Source organism: Drosophila teissieri, chromosome 3L (genome assembly GCF_016746235.2).
Source record: "Drosophila teissieri strain GT53w chromosome 3L, Prin_Dtei_1.1, whole genome shotgun sequence".
In the NCBI taxonomy this organism is placed as follows: domain Eukaryota; kingdom Metazoa; phylum Arthropoda; class Insecta; order Diptera; family Drosophilidae; genus Drosophila; species Drosophila teissieri.
Window position 1 is genome coordinate 18,188,702 of NC_053031.1, and position 22,066 is coordinate 18,210,767.

The 22,066-nt window shown below is 45.0% G+C and overlaps 4 protein-coding genes across 11 annotated transcripts; 3 read left to right on the forward strand and 1 right to left on the reverse strand.

Moving 5' to 3' along the window:
• Positions 1–88: 88 nt before the first annotated feature.
• Positions 89–6,417, forward strand: LOC122615524 (protein argonaute-2). Of its 3 annotated transcripts, XM_043790468.1 has the most exons (9): positions 89–375; positions 438–560; positions 2,427–2,528; positions 2,577–3,433; positions 3,604–3,692; positions 3,748–4,357; positions 4,537–5,550; positions 5,633–6,003; positions 6,065–6,417. In XM_043790468.1, exons 1-9 carry the CDS (start codon positions 360–362, stop codon positions 6,153–6,155), a joined length of 3,273 nt encoding a protein of 1,090 aa, XP_043646403.1. In that variant the 5' UTR covers positions 89–359; the 3' UTR covers positions 6,156–6,417. The 3 variants fall into 3 exon arrangements, with proteins under 3 accessions (XP_043646403.1, XP_043646402.1, XP_043646404.1); XM_043790467.1 differs by having other exon boundaries at positions 93–375; positions 2,427–3,433; XM_043790469.1 differs by lacking the exons at positions 89–375; positions 438–560 and adding an exon at positions 1,491–1,518 and having other exon boundaries at positions 2,427–3,433.
• On the reverse strand, positions 6,167–8,415 carry LOC122615525 (T-cell immunomodulatory protein). The gene is made up of 2 exons (XM_043790470.1): positions 8,128–8,415; positions 6,167–8,068 (listed from the first exon to the last, which is right to left on the reverse strand). Exons 1-2 carry the CDS (start codon positions 8,318–8,320, stop codon positions 6,468–6,470), a joined length of 1,794 nt encoding a protein of 597 aa, XP_043646405.1. The 5' UTR covers positions 8,321–8,415; the 3' UTR covers positions 6,167–6,467.
• Positions 8,416–8,879: 464 nt separating this feature from the next.
• Positions 8,880–10,721, forward strand: LOC122615526 (DCN1-like protein). 2 transcript variants are annotated; one of them, XM_043790473.1, is made up of 2 exons: positions 8,880–9,169; positions 9,710–10,721. In XM_043790473.1, exons 1-2 carry the CDS (start codon positions 9,167–9,169, stop codon positions 10,571–10,573), a joined length of 867 nt encoding a protein of 288 aa, XP_043646408.1. In that variant the 5' UTR covers positions 8,880–9,166; the 3' UTR covers positions 10,574–10,721. The 2 variants fall into 2 exon arrangements, with proteins under 2 accessions (XP_043646408.1, XP_043646407.1); XM_043790472.1 differs by lacking the exon at positions 8,880–9,169 and adding an exon at positions 9,327–9,497.
• A 690-nt stretch (positions 10,722–11,411) lies between these two features.
• Positions 11,412–21,723, forward strand: LOC122615523 (microtubule-associated serine/threonine-protein kinase 1). 5 transcript variants are annotated; one of them, XR_006325854.1, is made up of 12 exons: positions 11,412–11,557; positions 13,531–14,289; positions 14,729–15,252; positions 15,328–15,893; positions 16,025–17,291; positions 17,366–17,762; positions 17,826–18,199; positions 18,265–19,422; positions 19,496–19,811; positions 19,877–20,830; positions 20,974–21,336; positions 21,401–21,723. XR_006325854.1 is itself a non-coding variant. In XM_043790464.1 (11 exons), exons 2-11 carry the CDS (start codon positions 13,632–13,634, stop codon positions 21,171–21,173), a joined length of 6,414 nt encoding a protein of 2,137 aa, XP_043646399.1. In that variant the 5' UTR covers positions 11,412–11,557; positions 13,531–13,631; the 3' UTR covers positions 21,174–21,723. The 5 variants fall into 5 exon arrangements, 3 of the variants coding, with proteins under 3 accessions (XP_043646399.1, XP_043646400.1, XP_043646401.1); XR_006325855.1 differs by having other exon boundaries at positions 21,406–21,723; XM_043790464.1 differs by having other exon boundaries at positions 20,974–21,723.
• The last annotated feature ends 343 nt before the right edge of the window (positions 21,724–22,066 follow it).

The following is a 22,066-nucleotide window of genomic DNA, read 5'->3' on the forward strand; positions in this document are numbered from 1 at the left end:
CTCATTAACGACATAAAAAAAGGAGAAGGCGGAAAGTGATGATCTGACATTTTAAAATAGTGCCATAGCAACAATGAAATTTCAAGTAAAAATTCCCCGAAATAGCCCAGCTTAACAATTTGAATTGGACGCCTTATCACTATCTGACTATCGATAACCGAAAACCAGAAACGGTCAGCTAGGGATGTGAAAATAAGTCAAGGACTATCGATCTATTGATATTTGTATATATTTTTCACATCCCTACGTCCAGGTTCTTGGCCTACCATCACTAAGTGAGACCCTATAGAACTGCAACAACGCAAATAGATTCGTACATTTTCTCAAAGTAGATTAATCAAAGACCTCAAAATATAATTATGGGAAAGAAGAACAGTGAGTTGACCGAATGCAGAAAAAGCATTACAACATATGAAAATTTCTTATTACCACCTCAGAGTACAAGCCGGAAGGAAACCCGAGCGACGCAACTGCACCACCACAGCAGCAGCAGCAACAACAACAGCAACAACCGCAGCAGCAACAGCAACAACAACCACAGCAGCAACAACAACAACAAGGTTAGTGCAAAGTGATCTTGTCAGCGTAGGCAAAAATTGGCACACACACATCTACATATGTATATGCACTGGTTTTGAGAGCGGACAATCGAATACTCCAGAAGATTTCCAATTACCGGGGAATCACCGAATTCAATGCACCCATGATGAAATTCAACTGGTGTGATTGTGTTGAACTCACTTACAGTGGCAAATTAAAATTCATGTCGGTATTGCTGCAAAACTAAGAAAGATATCAGGAACAGTGTTTTAGCTTGGATTATTGACATATTTAATATACATAATTATCGAAACGAGGACATTAGTTAACAAAAACTAAATGTGCCGGGAATTTTTTTATCTATGTACATACATACATATGTAGCTATTTTCTAGCAGCACAAAGAGGCCAACAATCATGGCATTCAATAAATGATATTATAGTTAAAACTATTATAATTGATAAATTACTGTTTCAAAACAAGATATAACGCTCCCATTTCTCTAAATACGAACGCATAAACGCTTATCAACACATTATAGATTTTCTGCATCAAATTAATATAAACCTATAAATCTGTCCAACTTTAAGACGTTGGCAATTTCCACGTCCACGAGGGTGACCTAATAATTCCACGACATTAACGGATGTCGCGGTAAACTAAACCAAAAAAAAAAAAGATATATGTACATATGTACATATATATAAATTTATATAAATAAAAATTAACTTTAAAAAAGCAATAAAATCAGTGGGCGTGTGGCTATTGGCTTGTCGGCGTTAGATCACAATTTAAAAGAAATATTGTAAACTGAAAAATTTTCAACACACGTTTCAAAAAAGTAGGCATGGCAGTTTGTGGGATTGACTTGGCAAAAAAGTTGTTTAAATCGGTAGAAATTTAGTAAACTAAAAGAAAACTAAAAAAATTTCAAAACATTTTCGAAAAGTGTGGCGTGGCAGTTATGGTCGGTTCGTGTACGTGGCAACATGGGTCAACATGCGATGCGTCTATGTCTCTGGAATCTGCATGTTTAATCTCAATCTTTCTAGCTGTTATGGCTCCTGAGATCTCGTCGTTCATACGGACGGACATGGCCAGATCGACTCCAGTTTTGATCCTGCTTAATAATATATATACTTTATTTAGTTAGAAAAATCTAGTATGCCCTTTTACTTTACGAGTAAAGGGTATAAAAATGCCGATGTCGAGGCATCCAATAATTAAATCTCGGTCCTGTTTTAAATTTCACTCTGAAGTGAATTTGATATAACAGTGATTGAATTTAACTAAGTTTCCCTTATTTTATATGAGCATTTTCTAAAAAATTACCTTGTTGGCCTTAAATAAGCCAGCCGTTCCTTGATCAAAAGCAGCTGACTTGACCGTAATTTTTTAAACAATTGAGAAGTTAAATCTATGTTTTATGTTCATATCGTCCTGAGTTGAAGTCGGAAGTATCGTATTATCAATTAATTCTAGTGCGGTTTTGCTACATATATTCTTATAATATGTATGTTCCTTAATTTTTATATTGCGTGTTGTAAACTGCTCCACCAATAGAAATGCCAAAGTCGAGCCAAGTCCCTGTTCAATTAATCCAAATCCAAGTTGTTTAAAAATGGTCCCAACTGAATATATGGCCATTTCATCCCACTTCAAAAAGAAATAATTTTGCGTTGGCAACAGTTTGCGTGCACTTTTTTTTGGAACTTGAACAATGCCAATTATTTCTATTGTGCTTTTATAAAATATTTATTTTGTTAAAATTACATCAGCGTAGTCGTTTGTATATACGTGTATTACGTGTCCTTTCGTAATTATTTTCACTCATCATTCAATAAAAAAAAAGAATTTAATTTTCTTACTCGATTTTTAAATCCAGGTCGGGAACAACAGGCGCCAAGGCAGCAATCCACAAGCTCAGGGTGGCAAGGCCAAGGACAGCGGCAGGGAGCACAAGGGCGGCAAGGACAAGGGCAACAAGGTGGCTACCAGCAGCGTCCTCCTGCACAGCAAGGACAAGGGCAACAAGGTGGCTACCAGCAGCGTCCTCCTGCACAGCAAGGACAAGGGCAACAAGGTGGCTACCAGCAGCGTCCTCCTGCACAGCAAGGACAAGGGCAACAAGGTGGCTACCAGCAGCGTCCTCCTGCACAGCAAGGACAAGGGCAACAAGGTGGCTACCAGCAGCGTCCTCCTGCACAGCAAGGACAAGGGCAACAAGGTGGCTACCAGCAGCGTCCTCCTGCACAGCAAGGACAAGGGCAACAAGGTGGCTACCAGCAGCGTCCTCCTGCACAGCAAGGACAAGGGCAACAAGGTGGCTACCAGCAGCGTCCTCCTGCACAGCAAGGACAAGGGCAACAAGGTGGCTACCAGCAGCGTCCTCCTGCACAGCAAGGACAAGGGCAACAAGGTGGCTACCAGCAGCGCCCTCCTTCACAGCAAGGACAAGGGCAACAAGGCGGCTACCAGCAGCGTCCTCCTTCACAGCAAGGACAAGGGCAACGTGGTGGCTACCAGCAGCGCCCACCTGCACAACAACATGGTGCTCAGAGCCAGGGCCAATACCAATCTCGTGGACCACAACAGCAACAGCAGGCTGTCGCTTTACCGCCTCAGCCAGCCGGGAGCATCAAGCGCGGTACAATCGGCAAACCCGGCCAAGTAGGCGTCAACTACCTGGACATTGACATGTCCAAGATGCCGCCTGTGGCATATCACTACGATGTGAAGATCATGCCAGAGCGTCCCAAAAAGTTTTACAGGCATGCATTCGAACAATTTCGCATGAATCAATTGGGCGGTGCAGTAGTCGCCTTTGATGGCAAAGCCTCTTGCTATTCGGTAGATAAGCTGCCTTTGAAGTCCCAAAACCCGGAAGTGACTGTAAGTGGCAAGAAATTATGTACAACTAAAAGTAATAACATTTTTATTGAGTTACGTCCAACTAAGAGTAATAACATTTGTAAATGTATAAAGAATCGGTTTCAATTATTTAATGTTAATATAATAGTTTTTTTTTTTTAATATTTTGCTCGTCGTTGCTTATTTCTCAGGTGACAGATCGTAATGGTCGCACTTTGCGCTACACGATAGAAATTAAGGAGACCAATGATCCGAGTATTGATCTGCAGTCGTTAACTACGTAAACAAAAATTGTGTTTATCATAAAATTACATTTTTAACGCGCCCTTTTGCAGATATATGAAAGACCGAATTTTCGACAAACCCATGCGAGCCATGCAGTGCATGGAGGTAGTGTTGGCTTCACCTTGCCACAACAAAGCTATTCGTGCCGGTCGTTCCTTCTTTAAGATGTCAGAGCCTGGTCAACGTTTCGAACTGGATGATGGATACGAGGCCCTGGTCGGTCTTTATCAGGCTTTTATGCTGGGCGATAAGCCATTTCTAAATGTAGATATATCGCACAAATCCTTTCCGATTGCCATGTCGATGATCGAATATTTGGAGCGCTATGGCTTAAAGGCTAAAATCAACAGCACAACCAATTTGCAAAATTCACGACGCTTCCTTGAGCCGTTTCTTAAAGGCATCAATGTGGTTTACACACCTCCTCAGTCCTTTGCTAGCGCTCCAAGGGTATACAAAGTAAATGGACTTTCGAGTGGCCCAGCCAGCAGTGAGACCTTCGAAAACGATGGTAAGAAGGTCACCATTGCGGCCTACTTCCAGAGTCGCAACTACAACTTGAAGTTTCCCCAACTTCATTGCCTGCATGTCGGACCTCCGATGAAACATATTCTGCTGCCCATCGAGCTATGCACCATCGAGGAAGGTCAGGCCCTAAACGTAAGTTCACAAAGAGTATTTTTATCTTTATTTTAAGGTCTCAGCTATATCGTCATAACATATACCTTTGTTATTGCGTTTTTAAAAATAAAAACCCCTTTGGCTTTATGCTAAGATATGAGCATAAAAATTCGATGATTTAAATGAATTCTAAATATTAAAATATATTCTTTTCACAGCGCAAGGATGGAGCCACTCAGGTGGCCAATATGATAAAGTTTGCAGCCACATCGACCAATGTGCGAAAGGGCAAGATTATGAACTTGCTGAAATTCTTCGAGCACAACCTGGATCCGACCATCAGTCGCTTTGGCATACGCATTGCCAACGATTTTATTGTAGTGAGCACCCGCACCCTAAATCCACCACAGGTGGAATATCAAGGTAACAAGTACTGTGGGGTCAGAAACGGATCGTGGCGCATGGACAACATGAAGTTTTTGGAGCCCAAGCCCAAGGCGCACAAGTGGGCGATCGTGTATTTTGACCCGAAGTATGGTCGCAAAATGCACTTCAACCAGGTGGCTGATTTTGAACGAAACGTGTTGGGCCAAAGCAAGTCAGTCAACATAAGCTTGGAGTCTAAGGCGGAAATTAGGACATTCTCGGACGATCGCAGCCTAGACGATGTTTTCGCGGAACTGAAGCGCAGCCAGCACGATCTGGCATTTGTGATTATTCCTCAGTCTGGATCTTCTTACGACATAATTAAGCAGAAGGCCGAGCTGCAGCATGGCATTTTGACGCAGTGCATTAAGCAGTACACCTTCGACCGAAAGCTCAATCCCCAGACGATTGGAAATATTCTACTTAAGGTCAATTCCAAGCTGAATGGCATCAACCACAAGATCAAGGATGATCCTCGACTGCCAATGCTAAAGAACGCCATGTACATGGGCGCCGATGTGACCCATCCCTCGCCCGATCAGCGCGAGATTCCCAGTGTGGTCGGCGTAGCAGCTTCACACGATCCCTACGGAGCCGCTTATAACATGCAATATCGTTTGCAGCGAGGAGCTCTGGAGGAGATCGAGGACATGTACTCGATAACATTGGAGCACTTGCGCGTATATCATCAGTACCGCAAGGCCTATCCTGAGCATATCCTCTATTACCGAGATGGCGTAAGCGATGGCCAGTTTCCGAAGATCAAAAACGAAGAACTGAGGGGTATTAATCAGGCCTGTGCCAAGGTAAATTTTTCAATTCCCTCGCTATTTAACATGAGAAGGTATTAAATATAAGTTAATTGTTATGATATTTGTCAATTTACAGGTGGGTATTAAACCAAAGCTTTGCTGTGTGATTGTGGTGAAGCGTCATCATACTCGCTTTTTTCCCAACGGCGAGCCTTCGCAGTACAACAAGTTCAACAACGTGGACCCCGGAACCGTGGTCGATCGCACCATTGTGCATCCCAACGAGATGCAGTTCTTCATGGTCAGCCACCAGTCCATCCAGGGCACGGCCAAGCCAACACGGTACAATGTGATTGAGAACACAGGCAATCTGGACATCGACCTGTTGCAGCAGTTGACCTACAACCTGTGCCACATGTTCCCTCGTTGCACTCGCTCGGTCTCGTATCCGGCTCCCGCCTACTTAGCCCATTTGGTAGCCGCACGCGGCCGCGTTTATCTCACTGGGTAATTATAATTATGTTTGTTACCCGTACTTTGAGCTTAATTCCTTCTTTTAATGTTCCAGCTCGACTAGGTTCCTGGATTTGAAGAAGGAGTACGCAAAGCGCACCATTGTTCCCGAATTCATGAAGACAAACCCTATGTACTTTGTCTGAGCATTTTCATCTTGTTTTCATTTTTTTATATTATCACATTTCTTAAACCATAATACAAATATATATGATGTTAAGGAGAATCTCTTTTGATTGCATTATGAGCTTAGATTTCAAATGGTGCCTACATTTTTATCAATTTGTTTGTGGTATTTTAGAACCTCAATAAGTTGGGAAAGCTCATAATGGAGTCAAGAGGGGCGCTCCTTTCTTTTGGGCATATTAATCAACTTTAAATAATAATAAAATATAAAGCTCAACTAAATTGTTTGAATCAAAAGAGTTAATTAGGTAATTTACATTTAATGGGCGACCTTACATTGCATCGAAATGGAATCTGTGGGACTCCTGCAAGCGCTCCTGTTTATCCTCGCGCTTTTCCTTAATGTACAGCACAAGGATGATAAATACGATGACCAGGCAGGTACCACCCAAGGCCACGACGCTCATGAGGATCAATTTGCTAGGCGTGACAAAGAGTTGAGCTTTCCAGTGTGACGGTTCATTCAGGGGTTTTGGAACCACAATGATTTGAGAGTTCGGTATAAGTTGCGTCCAGTTACGTAACTTGCTGCCCAATCCTACCGTCAATTGATCCACAAAATTTGGCGTTCGACCCAAACCAAAGCACGTATACGGCAGTTGCAGGGCAAAGTACGAGGCCTGCGGAAGTTGAACACTACTGCCGCACTGCTGATCCCCATCCTGAGTAGTTGTTGTATAAGTGATGCGAGGTCCTGGCAGGTTGGTGCCATAGGTGCGCTTTTTCCTGCCCAAAGGAGTGCGTCGTTCCGGGTTCTGCTTGTTATCTAAACCGGTCAGCACAATCACCTTCACAAAGTTAGCGTCATAGTCAAGCGTGTTCCGGAAAGCGAGTGGCTGGTATTTGCCCTTTACATCTTTTCGAATAAGAATCACATCGAGCACACCGTCCTGGTAAAAGTCATAGAATGCGCCTGCCACCGTGTTGTTGCCCATTGGCGAAAGGGCGTCCCAACGCACCTCGAAAGTGCGCTTCAGCGGCTTATTACACGTTGTGCAAGGCACGTTTTCTAGCAGGAACGTTTGCATCACTGGCTTACCCACGTTCAGTGGCTGCAAAGTAACCAGGAGATCAGGGTAGCCATCAAGGTTGAAGTCCCCACTCCTTGCCGTAATGGTTCGCAGGTAAACATCATCTGACACGGGCGGCACAAAGGCCCAGGTGATGCCCTGTGGGTCATGGAAGTTAACGTGGAGATTTCGAAAATCAGTGCCATCGTGCACCATGATTGATGAGTTCCGGCAATTGGAAAATATGCAAAAAGGAACCACAATATTTTGCACGCCCTTCAGCTCGAAGTCCATGAACACAGCCTGACCGATGTGGTAGTCGTTGCCTCCGATCGGCTGGAACTTAATTTGGTATTGGTAGCTGAAATTCTCCTGCTTGTCTCGCTCGTTGATGCCGTGCCATATTTCGTAAGAGCCTTCCGTCTGCAAGAACAGATCGGCCAAGAAGTCCCCGTTCAGATCCAGATAGGCATTTGCATTGGGGGTGCTCAACGAGTTTCCCTTGATTTCCGTGGGTTCCGCCTGGTGTACAGGCTCCGGCGGAAGTCTACTGCTGTTGAATATCCAGAATGTGCGCTCTCCCGCATCGTCGAGGCCGTATAAATCGATAATCATGTCGCGGTTAAAGTCCAGGGCCATTACCTCTCCTTTGCTGGTAAAGAGTCCCTCCTTGGAGCACTTCAGTTCGGTGGTATTGCCCCAGTTAATGTGCACCTCGTAGGTGTCCTTATCCGTGCCCTTCAGGTTAACCAGCACGTCCATCAGGGCGTCGCCATCGAAGTCCCCGGGTATCACACTCACAATGGTCTTATCTTCGTACTGGCAGTAGGGCCCCAGTTTCAGCAGAGGCTCCGTGTAGTGCCCTATGTTAAACAGACAATTAGATCTTTGGAAATGGATCTTGCCGGCTCAGAGAACATACCAAAGAGTATCTGCAATGTCTTCATCTCATTGCGAATCACAAAGACATCCGTGAGTTCGTCGGAATCGAAATCCCCGAAAGCTGCCACAATGCCCTCTTTAATGTCTGCGAACACTTTATCCGTGATATCACTGGCGTGAATAAGGTTGCCCAGGGCCAGCAGGAGACCCAGTACCAGGGTGCATCTCGTCATTCCGAATTTCAGAATTTCCCAGTTTTGTATTTTCCAAATTGCGTTATTTTTGTCTACTTTACTCAGCTTTGTTATTGTAGAAAATCAATAGTGAATCAGATGGGCGAGCGATATATTGTTTACTGCGTTTCCACTGCCGCGTCGCACAGCAATCGATAGGTTTGAAATGTGTTTCCACTGCTTTTTAAACAATTGCTTATTTCAAAAGATTTTTGTTCAAAAAAACTATGAAAACAAAGAATAAACGGACAAGGAAATTATTATTTGTCATCCCTTTAAATTTATAAAACTTATTTATTATATATCATTGAAATTTTCTTAAGTTTTTTAATAAAATATTCCTATTACCAACAAGAGTTTCCGAAATTTTCCTATCCTATTTGATAAAATAAATTTCTTTGAACTCTTATTAGTTTTTTGGGTTTTTTTTTTGTAAATTGTGAAGTAATTTCAAATAAAATATAACTTCATTTAAGGCGATAATTTTTATAATGATTTTAGTATTCTTTACTTATGTTTCGGTATGTTTGTGGAACTATTTGGTATATTTCAACTGACAAGTGAAGGTCACTCATCAGTGAACAAAACTAAATAAAAAATATCCCTTTGGAAAATATGGCTGAGTAGTATAAACCATTAACACAGGTTTACCAAAAACAACAAAAATCTCTTCGCGAGAATTGTTATGCAAATTAAACCTATCGGAATTGCTCGATACGTGTTTGGTTTAGTTTCTCCAGGCAAACAATCGTCGTTTACCAACACCTGCAGTCCCCAGTTTCTTGTTGTTAATAGTCGGAAACCGCAGCTCTAGACAAGTGCAAAAATCGAATCAGTGGCAGTGCAATGGTAAGTACTTGTCCAAATTGTCAACACGAGTGCTGGCCCAGTTAGCATAAAATAAGAACCGTGGAGAACGTGGCTAAAACGATCCATATTCTCATCCCCAGCAGCTTCTTCTTGCAGCGCCAGCTTGGGCACACTAGTTGTAGTTGTTGTTGTTGCTGCTGCTGTTGTATTTATGCAATTCGCCTGGGCAGCGAAATGCCTAGTAAACAAGAAAGAACGCTGGAATCGTATAGTGCACTTTCCGGACTACAAGTTACCCATAAGTCAAAGCCCATCATCACAACAAAAACCCCATATTCAGTCCTTTAACTTAGAGCCACCGAGATATGTAAATATTCCAAATTGCAGGCAGATATGTAGATAATTTTCATTCAAAATAGAGAAATCATATCCAAACGAGAAGTTTGGAAAGTTTGGAGAAATCTTATAAATAAACGTACATCCCAAATCCCTCAATTTTTACCCACTAGATTTTGAATCTTTAAAACTACACACTCGCATCATAACCATCTTCAATAACGCCCCATTATGATTTTGCAGAACAAACTGAAATCCAGCACGCACCGCGATAAGGTGAAGAAGTTCATATCGCTGACACACACGGGCGAACAGACGGCTATATTCTGTTTGCAACAGAACGACTGGAAATTCGAGTTGGCCAGCGACAATTACTTCCAGAATCCGGAGTACTATTACCGGGAGTTGGATCGCAAGCGCATCGAACAGCTATTTATGCGCTATCGGGATCCCAGTGACCCCCTGAAAATCGGATCCCAGGGTGTCATCCACTTCCTGGAGGATTTGGACCTTAAGCCAGACTCAAAACTGGTGCTCATCATAGCGTGGAAGTTTCACGCCGAGGTACAGTGCGAGTTCTCGCGGGATGAGTTTATTAATGGCATGTGCGACCTGGGCATTGATAGCATCGACAAGCTGAAGGCCAAACTGCCCATCCTTGAGCAGGAGCTGAACGATGCCGGCAAGTTCAAGGACTTCTACCACTTTACCTTCAACTACGCCAAGGATCCGGGGCAAAAAGGTATTGACCTGGAAATGGCCATTGCCTACTGGTGCATCGTTCTTAGTGGGCGCTTTAAGTTCTTGGACATCTGGTGCCAGTTCCTCGAGGAGAAACACAAGCGGGCCATTTCGCGAGATACGTGGAACCTGCTGCTCGACTTTGCCACCAACATCGACGATCGGATGAGTAACTACGATTCGGAGGGTGCCTGGCCGGTTCTAATAGATGACTTTGTGGAGTGGTGCCAGGAGAACGATCATCTCAAGGAGGACTCCTCGCTGGGATCCAGCTTCCAGCAGCAGTCCAGTGCCAGCTCCAGCTCCCAGAAGAACATATCCAGCGCCTACCAGACCTCGCACAGTACAAACATGAACTATGGCTAACGAATTGTTACACTGTATTGTATTCTCATTAATGATAGATTTGCTTTTATTCTGATTATTCTAAATAACGGAGAATCTAAGCAAGGCCGGTAAATTTACATTTTCTCTATAAAAGCGTCATAAAAAATAAATAAAGTTAGTAAATGTACGTCCCCGGTTTCCTCTTCATTAAAATTGATAGTGGTAAACAACATCTAGTTCATCCGTTAGAAATAATTAGAAATTGAGGAATATAAGCGTATCAGTTTCAATTGTAACCTACTTAAATTTAGAATCTAAATGAAATATTATTTCCTTGAATATGAATAGACTTAAAAGGTCCCTCTGGTATTATTTTAGTACCTAATATTTTGTCATTATTATGCTTTTCTATCATTGATAAACTTAAATTGAACTGATTTTCTTTTTTGAAATAAATCTCGAAAGCTATTATTTTTATGCCATTTAAGTTTATAATTTTTGTGAAGTGCAGATATGGTTTTTTTTAATTATTATAATTATAAATACTTCGATAATTTAGAAAACATTGAATATAAAATTTTATATTTTCCAAATTTTTAAAAGTGGGACAAATATTTGGAAAAATAGCAATAAGTTAATTTTTCTTCTCTCCGGTCACACTGAAGAGTACCGTTAAGAACCGATAAGCTGTTTATATATCTTACCCAAGAAACAGCCGGGCAGTTAGGAAACAACGGAACCATTCATTAAGCTGAGGTGGCGTTTTAAGTTGCTAGTATATAAAGTTATTCCTTTTTTTAAATGCCCCGCCGCCAATGAATCTGAAGATTCGAGGGCCACCACTGCCGTGATTCGATAACTTTCGCAGCATCGGCTGTCATCGCTAGTAATGTGACCGTTCGGCTGATTGATATTGTTACAACGATTTTTTCGCTGTTAAAAATATTTAGTAATACCTCTTAAATCGCGTGCTAGGCACGCGAGTGTGTGTGTCTACTTCATTGTAAATGCTGCATATAAAATGTAAAGTTTCAAATCGATTGTTAGGCGATGTAAAAGTGAGAAACTGACAATTTATTGTACCAAAAACCCCGTAATCGCAACGTCTGTGGGTGTTCGTGTGCTATATGTGTGTGTGGGGCTCCTTCGCCGCCCCCACACACACACACCCATTACCCATACCAATGCGAAGACCCCACTCGCTGTTGTTGTTATTGTTGTTGTTGTTGCTATTGGCCATAATTAATTTGGTCTCGAAAATCCTTTGCCCTTGGTTATTTATTATTTATTTTTTTGTGTCTGCTGTTCTGGGCGCTCCACACAATATAATCAAATCTGTGCAAACAGCGGTGGTCGCATTAGCGAATCCAATTATCATGTGAATAACTCGCGCGTCTCGCCTCGAGTGGGCGAAATTTAAACAAATATACGCCCAGTTGCCCGTGTGTGCGTACCTAGTGTACAATCCGCATAGTGTGTGAATAAATGCCACTAAACACACAAAAATAAACGAAACGAAAACAAACTGATAACCGCAGAAGTCGGACTACGACAACGTCTACTTGGAGACCTCGGAGCACCATTTACGATCGTGCCATATAGTCTCGTATAGCTTATAGCGCTTATATAGCTGTAGCCCCCTGCCGCCTCGAGATCCGATCCGATCCAATCTGATCCCGTCCCAGCTCATGCCATCCGCCCTGCTCCTCACCTGCAGATAATCCGATAATTTAGTGGCCTTTTATTCAGACCACCGAGAAGGGTAAACAATGGAACAGAAACTGGGTTTCTTGGTTTGCATTTCGAGTATATAAATTCACCCGAAAGGTGTAAGTTTTGGAAAATGGAGTCGTCGAACGAACAGTTTAATTCAAGAAAGTTTCACAGCCTTTCTTCATAATTATAAATATTTATCTGAATTTTTAAATATTTAACTGGCGATTTCTGATTGATCTTACTGGTCTTACTAATGAATAATTAATCTTTCATCTGTCATTATTAATGTCAAAGTGATATGGTTTCATTGTGACTATATATTACGTTTACAGAACTTTAAAATGTTGTGCTTAAGGCTTTTTCTTGTTTGTATGTTTTAAAATGTGTATTTTTCTTGCACAGATCTTACGGAAATAATCACACATTACTACTTATATTATTAAAAAAATACGAATGTGTTTGGGAATCTTGAAATTTGGAACATTTACATATGTAGTAGTATGAACTTGAGAAACTATTATTGAATCCATGTTGCCAAGTATATCTCTGAACATGTAAATGCATATGTGTGTTTACAGATTTTATTGCTACGTTAAACAAAAAATATTGAAATTATTAAATAAAATGTTATAGTAATACTAAAATTTATATGTAGTATAGTGAACTTGATATTCAAATGTTCATGGTCAGAAATTGAAGAATTTCTATTAGTAAAGTGGGGCAATCGAGCGTTTCCTAACACAGATTGTGTTAGGTAAACAGTTTTTAGTTTTTATGCAGAATAAGAGCAATGGTAGAATTGATCTAAGTGTAGTCTGTGGAAGTTTCTGACTCAAAACAATGGTTTTTAAGTCAACTAAAATAGACATCTGAGTCACCGGGACTTGATTTCGGTTGGGAGAGATTTCCGTGTCGCCCTTGTCACTGGACGGCATTGTGATTCAACCACTCAGGCACTTGCTCATTGTGGAATTTCTGGGCTATCTCCCAAAACCAAGTGGGCGAACGCTTCCCGTAAACAAATATGTGTAGTATGTAATACATATTAATATATTTCGATCCCATTTGAACCGATTTGTACATATAATTATTTGCTGTTCGGCTCGTGCAAAGTGTCAGCCCAACGAGATTAATTAGCCAGGGGTTGTGTGTGGAAGCAATTGCCAGTGTCTGGGTTTCGGAGATGGCATGGTATGGGATGGAAAGTGAGCTGTTAACTGAGAACTGAGAACTGGGAAGCGCCTTGCCAGCCGTATGCTAATTAATTGCTCTTATTGCAGCCGCCGACGCCATGCCCAAGAGTCGAAGCAACAAAGCACCGGAGACAAACAACAACATGCGATCCTGCTAAGATCAGAGCGAACGCGAAGCCAGCACGATCATGAGTCGTCAGGAGGGAGCTGCATCCCGTCCAGCCGAGGGAGCGGCCGGCCCAGTCACATCGTCATCATCATCGACATCGTCCAACCACTCAGCGAGTGCTGTCCTAGGCAGCAAGATATCCACCTCAACGCCGCAAAAGAACGATGAGCAACAGGAGCAGGAGTTTATCAATCAGAGCGTGGCCAGCGAGATCGAGGCCATGTCCATTTCGGGCTCTCCATCCGCGGACAGTAGCAGTGGCGCCACGGCCACAGCCACTATGAGCGGCAGTCCGGTGCCCAAGCGGCACTTGAGCACGGCCAATCTGTCGCGGATACGCCCGCAGTCGAGCTACTCGGCACGCGTGCTCATCTTCGACGACTCCGACCAGGAGGCGGCTGCCGCTGCAGCAGCACTTGCGGCAGCATCGTCGTCCTGCAACAGCAGCGTCAAGTCCTGCAGCGGATTGGAGCTGCTGCCCACCTCGCCGGCCAAGCTATCCATCGGCAACGACAGCACCAACGGCTCCTCCATGATGCGCAACCTGAATCTGACCAAGAGCTCGTCCGGCGGTCTGTCCGGAAGTTCTAGTTCTCTGCACTCTAGGGGATACACCGCCTTGCTCCGAAAGATCTCCTATCAGCAGCACACCAACTCGCTGCGCGCTGTCAGCAGCGGTAAGAGAATATCCCCACCACTGAAATTCTGCTGCTTTAATTCGTTAGAAGAACCATTTACTTGTTATGAAAAGATTTCCATACCAAAGTAAGGTATATATTCCCATCTATCCACAATAACGATAATATTAGCTTTGAAAAAAAGGCTTATTTACAAGCTATTTTTATCGTTTTAGTAAGATGTGAATTCTGACTTAATTAGCACCCAAAGATTGACACCTATATTGTTGTACTAATCATGTTTGTCTGGCTGTCCTTGTATGCTTACAAAACCAAAATAACGTTCATTGAATTACCTTCAGATTAAAACGTATTAATTATAATATTTTAAAGACTAATCCCGTTTGAAGCCACTAATTTGTTGCAGCATTTGGGATTCGTTTTCTTCTCCATCTATTACCTAATGAATACAGGAAATTTACTTAATTGTTCATTACAGAAGCGTCCAACTTGCTACGTATGCGTCACTCGTCGTTGGGGAAGTCAGCTCCCTGCCTCACGGGCAACTATTTTCGCCATGAACTGGCCGCTCCGTTACCAGTACAGCCCCCTGGCTTTGGGGCTTCTCCCTTGGGTCACAACATTTCGAGGTCGGGCAGCTGTGCTGGGATTGGCTTGGCCAAGCACCACCATCACCATCACTTGCACGGCGTTGTGATGCGGGGGTCAACTGGAGGAGGCGCTGGTTCCGGTGGTGGCTCCTCCAGTGGAGTTGCCCATCATCGACTAAGTTTGGTCACCAACGCGGCTGCAGTGGCAGCGGCTGGCGGCTCCCGGGCCCATTCCCCATACTCGGCCAGTCCCATGGATAGTCCGCGCCTCAATTCACCCATGCCATTTGCATTTGCTCCGATCAAAAGAATCGCCTCGTGCCGGGGCGTTGTCGCAGACGGACGTCGCTGGTCCGTCGCTTCGCTGCCCTCCTCGGGGTACGGAACCACGCCTGGTAGCTCCAATTTGTCGGTAAGTTTGTTTAGATATTCCAAACATTTACGTTTTATATTTACGTTAATTGTTAAATGGTTTCATGTATCACAGTCTCAGTGCTCGAGTCAGGAGGCTCTCAACCAGTTGGCGCACAACATTCCGCCCGGAGTGCAGGAGGCGGATGCCGCTGCCGTGGCCGCCGGTGCCTGCTGCGCCGAGCACCTCAAACAGCATTGTCCCAAGCACTGCGCTCTGTTGCTAGCCGTTTCCCATAAGCAACTGACGCCCCAGCCGCCGAAGCCATCGCAGCTGCAGCCCCAGAAACTGATGACAGCGGCCTGCGTCAATTGCTGTGCCGAGCTGAGCGTTACCTGTGGTGGTCAGCCAGCCGGTGGTGGTGCTGGTGCTGGTAATGGTGGTTCATCCGCGAATAGCTCCGCCTCGAGTGCAATGCAAGTTGGAGGTCGTATGTCGCCCTACTTTCGTCCGCGCTCAAGATCGCTGTCCAGCCCATCGCGTTCACCCATCGTGGACAATGAGATTGCTGTGATGAACACTTTGTACAAGGAGCGTTTTCCCAAGGCCACCCAGCAAATGGAGGAGCGGCTGAAGCACTTTATCAACGAAAACAAGAGTGCTGCATGCAATAGCTTCAGGGACTCGCAGCCGATAGTGCGGTGAGTCTAGTTCATAAATCTGTTCAATTATCTTCAGTTGATAAAATCGAGTATATGATACGGACAGACTCCTTTTTTATTAGTCAAATCTGTCTAAATCCTTTACAACTTGTTTCCTTCTTTCTTTGCAGCTTTGTGCATCATCAGGTATTGGAAATGGCAAGGGATTGCCTGCACAAATCGGAGGCCAAGTTGATAACCTCGCAATACTTTTACGAGCTGAGTGAAAATCTGGAGCGTTTGCTAGTGGAGACAAAGGAGAAATCTCCGGAGGCGGCAGCTGAACTAAATGGTGTGATTAAAAAGCTGCTTTTGATTATTTCGCGACCAGCTCGATTGCTGGAATGCCTAGAATTCGACCCGCAAGAATTCTACGAGCTACTGGAGGCTGCAGAAGGTCATGCCAAGGCAATGCCTGTGATAAAGGCGGACATTCCGCAATACATCATCCACAAGCTGGGGCTAAACCGTGATCCAATCGCAGAACTGCAACAGGAATTAAGGGAAACACAGCAGATGTGCTCGGAACAAGTTACCGTGGATGCAGATCCACTGCAACCCGGTGGCAGTTTGCTACTCAACTCGCCCTTAACCAGTGCAGCCAAGCAGTTAAGCAGCCTGGCCTTGGATTCCATTGCTTTGGACTCGGGAAGTGGCACAGTGACACCTCAACAGCCTCCTCAAACGCCAGTGGCTTCGTGTGACGCGGCACCCTCTTTTGCGCTGGCTATTAGCCAGATGAATGAGGAGAAGGGAGGATCAAGTAGTGCAGGTGGAGGATCGGGTGCGAAGGGGACAGGAGCTGAAGGATTAACCGGAGGATCGGCTGCACCAGTAACTGGCAGTGGAGTCCAACAACCCTCACCTCAAGAAAATGACTTTGACATTGTCAAGCTGATCTCAAATGGTGCTTATGGAGCCGTCTACCTGGTGAAGCACAAGACCACCCGTCAACGCTTTGCCATGAAGAAAATCAACAAAAATAATCTCATCCTGCGCAACCAGGTGGAGCAGGTCTTTGCGGAGCGTGATATTCTTTCCTTCGCCGACAATCCCTTTGTGGTCAGCATGTACTGTTCGTTTGAAACCAAGAAACACCTTTGCCTGGTGATGGAGTACGTGGAGGGCGGCGACTGCGGAACGCTGCTGAAGAACATCGGGCCACTGCCCGCGGATATGGCCCGCTTCTATTTCGCCGAGACAGTATTAGCCGTAGAGTATCTGCACAGCTACGGCATCGTGCATCGCGACCTCAAGCCGGACAACCTTTTGATCACCGCCTTGGGTCACATCAAACTCACTGATTTTGGGCTCTCCAAGATGGGTCTGATGTCATTGGCAACCAATTTGTATGAGGGTTATATCGACTCAGAAACGAGACAGTTTTCCGACAAGCAGGTAGGCACATTTTCTTTTAGATTCCAAAGAAAATACTGTGATTATCTAAGTGCCAACTTCTTTATCCCTTCCAGGTTTACGGCACACCCGAGTATATTGCACCCGAAGTGATATTGCGCCAGGGCTATGGCAAACCTGTCGACTGGTGGTCCATGGGCATCATTCTGTATGAATTTCTCATCGGCTGTGTGCCGTTTTTTGGCGAAACCACTGAGGAACTGTTTGCGCACACTGTCAACGATGACATCGAGTGGCCGGACTGTGAGGACTGGCCTGTTCAAGCGGAGGCAAAGGACATAATCTCGCAGCTGCTGCAGCAGAATCCGCGGGATCGTCTGGGCACCCAATCGGGTGCGCTGGAAATGAAAGAGCACGAATATTTTCTGGGCATGGATTGGAATTCTCTGCTGCGGCAGAAGGCAGAGTTTGTGCCGCAGTTGTCCCACGATGATGATACCAGTTATTTTGACAGTAAGCTTTATAAGCTATATTGAAATAATGAATTATTAATTCATTTGAATGTTTTTTCGACAGCCCGAATGGATCGCTATAACCATGATCTAGGTGGAGAAGATACGGACGACACGGATGACACTCCCGTCTTTGGCAGTTTCAATTCGTATACTCCGCAGTACAGAAAACAGCATTATAGCTGGTCGCGTCATGCCACGCCCACGTCTACCGATGGAGCGAAGCCAACGGGTCCACCGCCACTTTCATCGCTGCCATCGCGTGCGCAGGAGACTCCAGCAGTAGCCGTAGGACCCGCATCAACTGGCGCTCTTCCCAAACTTAAATCGGGAATGGGAAGCGGAAGTGGAAGTGGCAGTGGTAGTGGTTCCGGTAGCGCCTCCCACGACGGAGTGGTCAACAAATTCTTGAATACGCCACAATTGCGAAAGCTTGATGTGAGTATTGATTTATTTGAAAAGCGGCGATTGATGATCAGTTATTAATGGAAAATTTCTTTTAGCTCTCCTCAAGCTGCCTGAAGGTGCCGTCCACCCCGGATGCCGATTACTTGCCTGAATTGTTGCACAATGTGACGATTGGAAACGATGCTGAGCTGCGAATGCTGAAGCATTATCTCCAGCAACCAAATCCCGGCGCCACACAGCGCATGCAGCAGCGGCATAGCATGCCACCAAACACAACCACGATCATTAGTACGCCGGCCACTCCGCCACCAACTCAAACTCAGGCGGCAATGGCGGCCACTCCGCCAACAGCTACGGTGGGCAGCTTTTCGCGCAGCACGCCGGAGAGTTCGCAAACGGACAGTGATGATTTTTCGCCACAGATCAACCGTAAACGGAAGGGTGTTTGCGCCAGAGACATTTTGCCGCGTTTCTCCATCTCGATAGAAGATGAAACCATTTCCGCGGGCAGCTCATCGACGGAGAACATGAACTTGCCAAGAGAACAATCGCCGCTGGCTCTGCAGCATCAACCAAAATCAATGGACGGCAGCACCAGTGGCAGCAGTGTGAAGCATCATCGGTCTAGGTCGATTGTTAAATCTGCATCCGCCTTGGGATTGTCACTCATGACATCTCTGGACAACAGCCAATTGGCTGCACAGTTATGTGGAATTCAATCGCCGGGTGGTGGAGGCAATGGCTCCAGTACGGCCAGCTCCAGGGATACTTCTCCTTGCCGGGAGCTCTCGCCATTGGTTACAAATCTAAAGCCTCCGATCATCATACGACGTGGTCCCCGTGGTTTCGGCTTTACTGTCCATACCATCCGTGTGTACTATGGCGACACGGACTTCTATACAATGCATCATTTGGTTATGGCCGTGGACGAGGGCAGTCCAGCTTTCGAGGCGGGACTGCGTCCAGCGGATCTCATCACTCATGTTAATGGAGAGGCTGTGCAAGGCCTGTTCCACACACAGGTGCTGCAGCTGCTCCTCAGTGGTGGCGAGCACGTAACCCTGCGGGCCACTCCCCTCGAGCACACCAGCATTCAGAGCGGTGGGCGCAAGCGCGATCTCATGCAAAGCAAGCTGGCCAAGAAGGGTGTGAATCGGCAGAAGAAGCAGACAAAGCGAGAGCATGACAAGAAGCGCAAGACCTCGCTATTTCGCCGCATAAGCAGCAAGCGTGCAAATGCAGAGATGCAGCAGGTAAAATCCCAATGTTGCTTTATGTAAAGCCCAACATCTAAACTAATTTCCTTGTTAATACGCCTAATTTTAGTACTCAGCTGGCACAAGTTCACCCACCACACCATCGGCCAGAAACTTGTCGCCGTTGGATTCTTCGTATCACAGCAGCTGTTGCCAGTCGGCAGCCAACTCTTCATCGCAATCCACCTCGCCCTCATCCTCATCGCCTAACACACCCACCGGTTCAAGTGGCTCCAATCACGGTGGCAACACAGGATCCGCTTCAGTTGCTCCCTCGGCCCTCAGTGTGCAATTGCCTGCTGCTCCGCCACCCACCCAGTTGGTGCTCCTGCCCCATGTGGGAGCCGTCGTTGGCAGCAGCCCCACCTCTGTTGGAAATGTGCCGGGTAATGGGGTTAGCCACAAGAATGCTTTATCAGTTTATTGAACATTTCATCCTTATTTTGTACAGTCTCTCCCACTGGAGTCGTTCCGCAGCTGTACCAGCGTCCATCCACTTTACATGGTCTCAAGCACAAGCTGCATGCAGCCACCGCCGTAATAGCAGGCGGAGGCAACGCAAACAATCCCGCCGGAGGCCTCAAGAATCTACATACCACGAGCAACAATTCGTTACCGAATCGACGAAAGTCTGTGGGTCACATTCCGCTGTCTCCATTGGCGCGAACTCCTTCACCATCGCCGCTGCCATCGTCACCCACAAGATCTCCCTCCCCATTGGCATTTCCATTGGTGGGCCATCAGCCCGGTGCCTCTAACACCACACAGTCTTATAGTCCGGGAAGCACGCTGCCCACGTTGCAGACGGCGGTGAATGCAAACACCAAGAAGGCAGGATTTGCCCGAACCAAGTCGGCGGAACCGAGCTCTCCGCTGCTAAGGCGCGCCTTGTCACCGGATCGCTTGCATCCCCGTAGCGCAGAGACAAAGATATCGCCACTATGCTGTTCGCCGCCCATCAAACAGCCGACACACCAACGAGTGGTCACAACGACTTGGAGGTCGACACCTGGCGGAGGTGCATCGGGAGCTGGAGGAGCGGTTTTGGGAGCTCCTTCAGCTCAACCCCTGCAGTTGTTGCCTGCTGCTTCTGAGGAATCTCAAAAACAAACTGCTATGGCAACAGTTTTGTCCACAACCGCTGCCGGAACTGATCCAAGTGCCACCGCTGTGGTCACCCTGGCCAATTGTGAACCGCTGCCGCGTATTGCTGAGGAGAAAGATTCGCCAACCAGTACCCAAGACAGCAGCAGTGTGTCCGAAGGATTCATGCCCGCTATCGAGGAGTTCGCGGAGGGAGAATCCTCGTCTTCGCCTACTCAAACTCTGGAAAAGCCGACGAAGATGAAGGCCACCGAACAGCCAGAGATGGAGCCTGCTGGCAAAAGCAAGAAGGTCGACCAGGGTGAGTTTGAAGTATTTTCTAACAAGTTTATTTACAAATGAACTTAAAATGTTCAAAGATTTGAATCAGACATTCGGATTTTATTAGCCTAAAATCAGAGTACACATGAAATGAAAATATGCAACTTATTTGCTTCCTTTTAGGTAAAACCACAACTCCTGGAACGCCCAAAACTAAACCCCACAACAGTGGCTGTAAAACTTCGATGACAACGACAAAGCCCGCCAGTCCAAGCGTGACCATCTCCACAGCACCACGCAAGGATACAACGGTTGCGACCGGTGGAGGGACCTCTGGACCAGGAGGATCTGCAGCCACTTCATCTGCCAAGCAGAGAAAGTAGCGCCAGAGCAGCCGCGGTGGATATGGATGCTTGTGTTTTAAGTTTCGCGTTTAAATAATTGTCCATGATGAGAATGGGCGTGGATGGAGGACAGGAAACGAAAAGCCGCAGGAATTCAATATGTATCTGTAGCGGGGGATTGCGTTTTAAACCTTTTTTCTAAGTAAGCTTGTGTTTTTGCGCAAATCATACAATTTAGCAATGAAATTAATTAGAAAATTCTGAAGCCTAGTAGTTTGTAGATGTCATAACTAAAGGAAAACAAAAAAAAACCGCTTAAAAACTCTTAATGTAAATTAGTAGGCACGATAGCAAGTCGAGAAGGAGGAGCACGATATTCCAGCTGAAGCAAATATAAGAGGCACCACGCAATTATGTACTGTATATAAATGTGTAACATTGATAGAATTAACGAATTGTGGACTACGGATGATGAGTCGATGGGAGAGTCATGGAGGGAATGGCGCGGTGTTGGGCTGCGTTTATAACATTTTTGCGAATCTATACACTATGCCGAATTCAATATAAAATATATATTAAATAAATGTTATATGTGTGTGTACTTAAAGCGACTTTTTGATTGGTGTGGAGTTGTACAGATCAGGAACAGGAAGCAGGCAAATATGTGCGTATATTGGAAATTATAGACTTTGTCTATTATAAAAATGTGTTTTCAAGAATTTTATTTTTCCAAAGAGCTTTCTGCTACGAAGTTCAATTACAAATATTTTACGGCTCAATTTTTTTAAATTATAATCTAATACATTTGAAAAATTAAATCGTACCAAAATGTAAATGTAAATTTTGTTCTTTCCAAATTCAATTTATTTAAAAAAAAAAACACTTAAAAAATTTTCAAAAAATTAACTGTATGAGTAAGTTTAATTTTCCTA

What these genes read in the sequence shown, in the direction of transcription:
- LOC122615524 (XM_043790467.1), top strand. An exon ending in CCCAAAACCCGGAAGTGACT is followed by an intron (nt 3,434 to 3,603) that starts GTAAGTGGCAAG and finishes CTTATTTCTCAG; the next exon opens with GTGACAGATCGTAATGGTCG. An exon ending in AGGAAGGTCAGGCCCTAAAC is followed by an intron (nt 4,358 to 4,536) that starts GTAAGTTCACAA and finishes TTCTTTTCACAG; the next exon opens with CGCAAGGATGGAGCCACTCA.
- LOC122615525 (XM_043790470.1), bottom strand. Translation starts at nt 8,320, where the DNA reads ATGACGAGATGCACCCTGGTACTGGGTCTCCTGCTGGCCCTGGGCAAC. An exon ending in GACATTGCAGATACTCTTTG is followed by an intron (nt 8,069 to 8,127) that starts GTATGTTCTCTG and finishes TGTTTAACATAG; the next exon opens with GGCACTACACGGAGCCTCTG.
- LOC122615526 (XM_043790472.1), top strand. Translation starts at nt 9,342, where the DNA reads ATGCAATTCGCCTGGGCAGCGAAATGCCTAGTAAACAAGAAAGAACGC. An exon ending in ACTTAGAGCCACCGAGATAT is followed by an intron (nt 9,498 to 9,709) that starts GTAAATATTCCA and finishes ATGATTTTGCAG; the next exon opens with AACAAACTGAAATCCAGCAC.
- LOC122615523 (XM_043790464.1), top strand. Translation starts at nt 13,632, where the DNA reads ATGAGTCGTCAGGAGGGAGCTGCATCCCGTCCAGCCGAGGGAGCGGCC. An exon ending in GACTCGCAGCCGATAGTGCG is followed by an intron (nt 15,894 to 16,024) that starts GTGAGTCTAGTT and finishes CTTTCTTTGCAG; the next exon opens with CTTTGTGCATCATCAGGTAT. An exon ending in CAAATGCAGAGATGCAGCAG is followed by an intron (nt 19,423 to 19,495) that starts GTAAAATCCCAA and finishes GCCTAATTTTAG; the next exon opens with TACTCAGCTGGCACAAGTTC.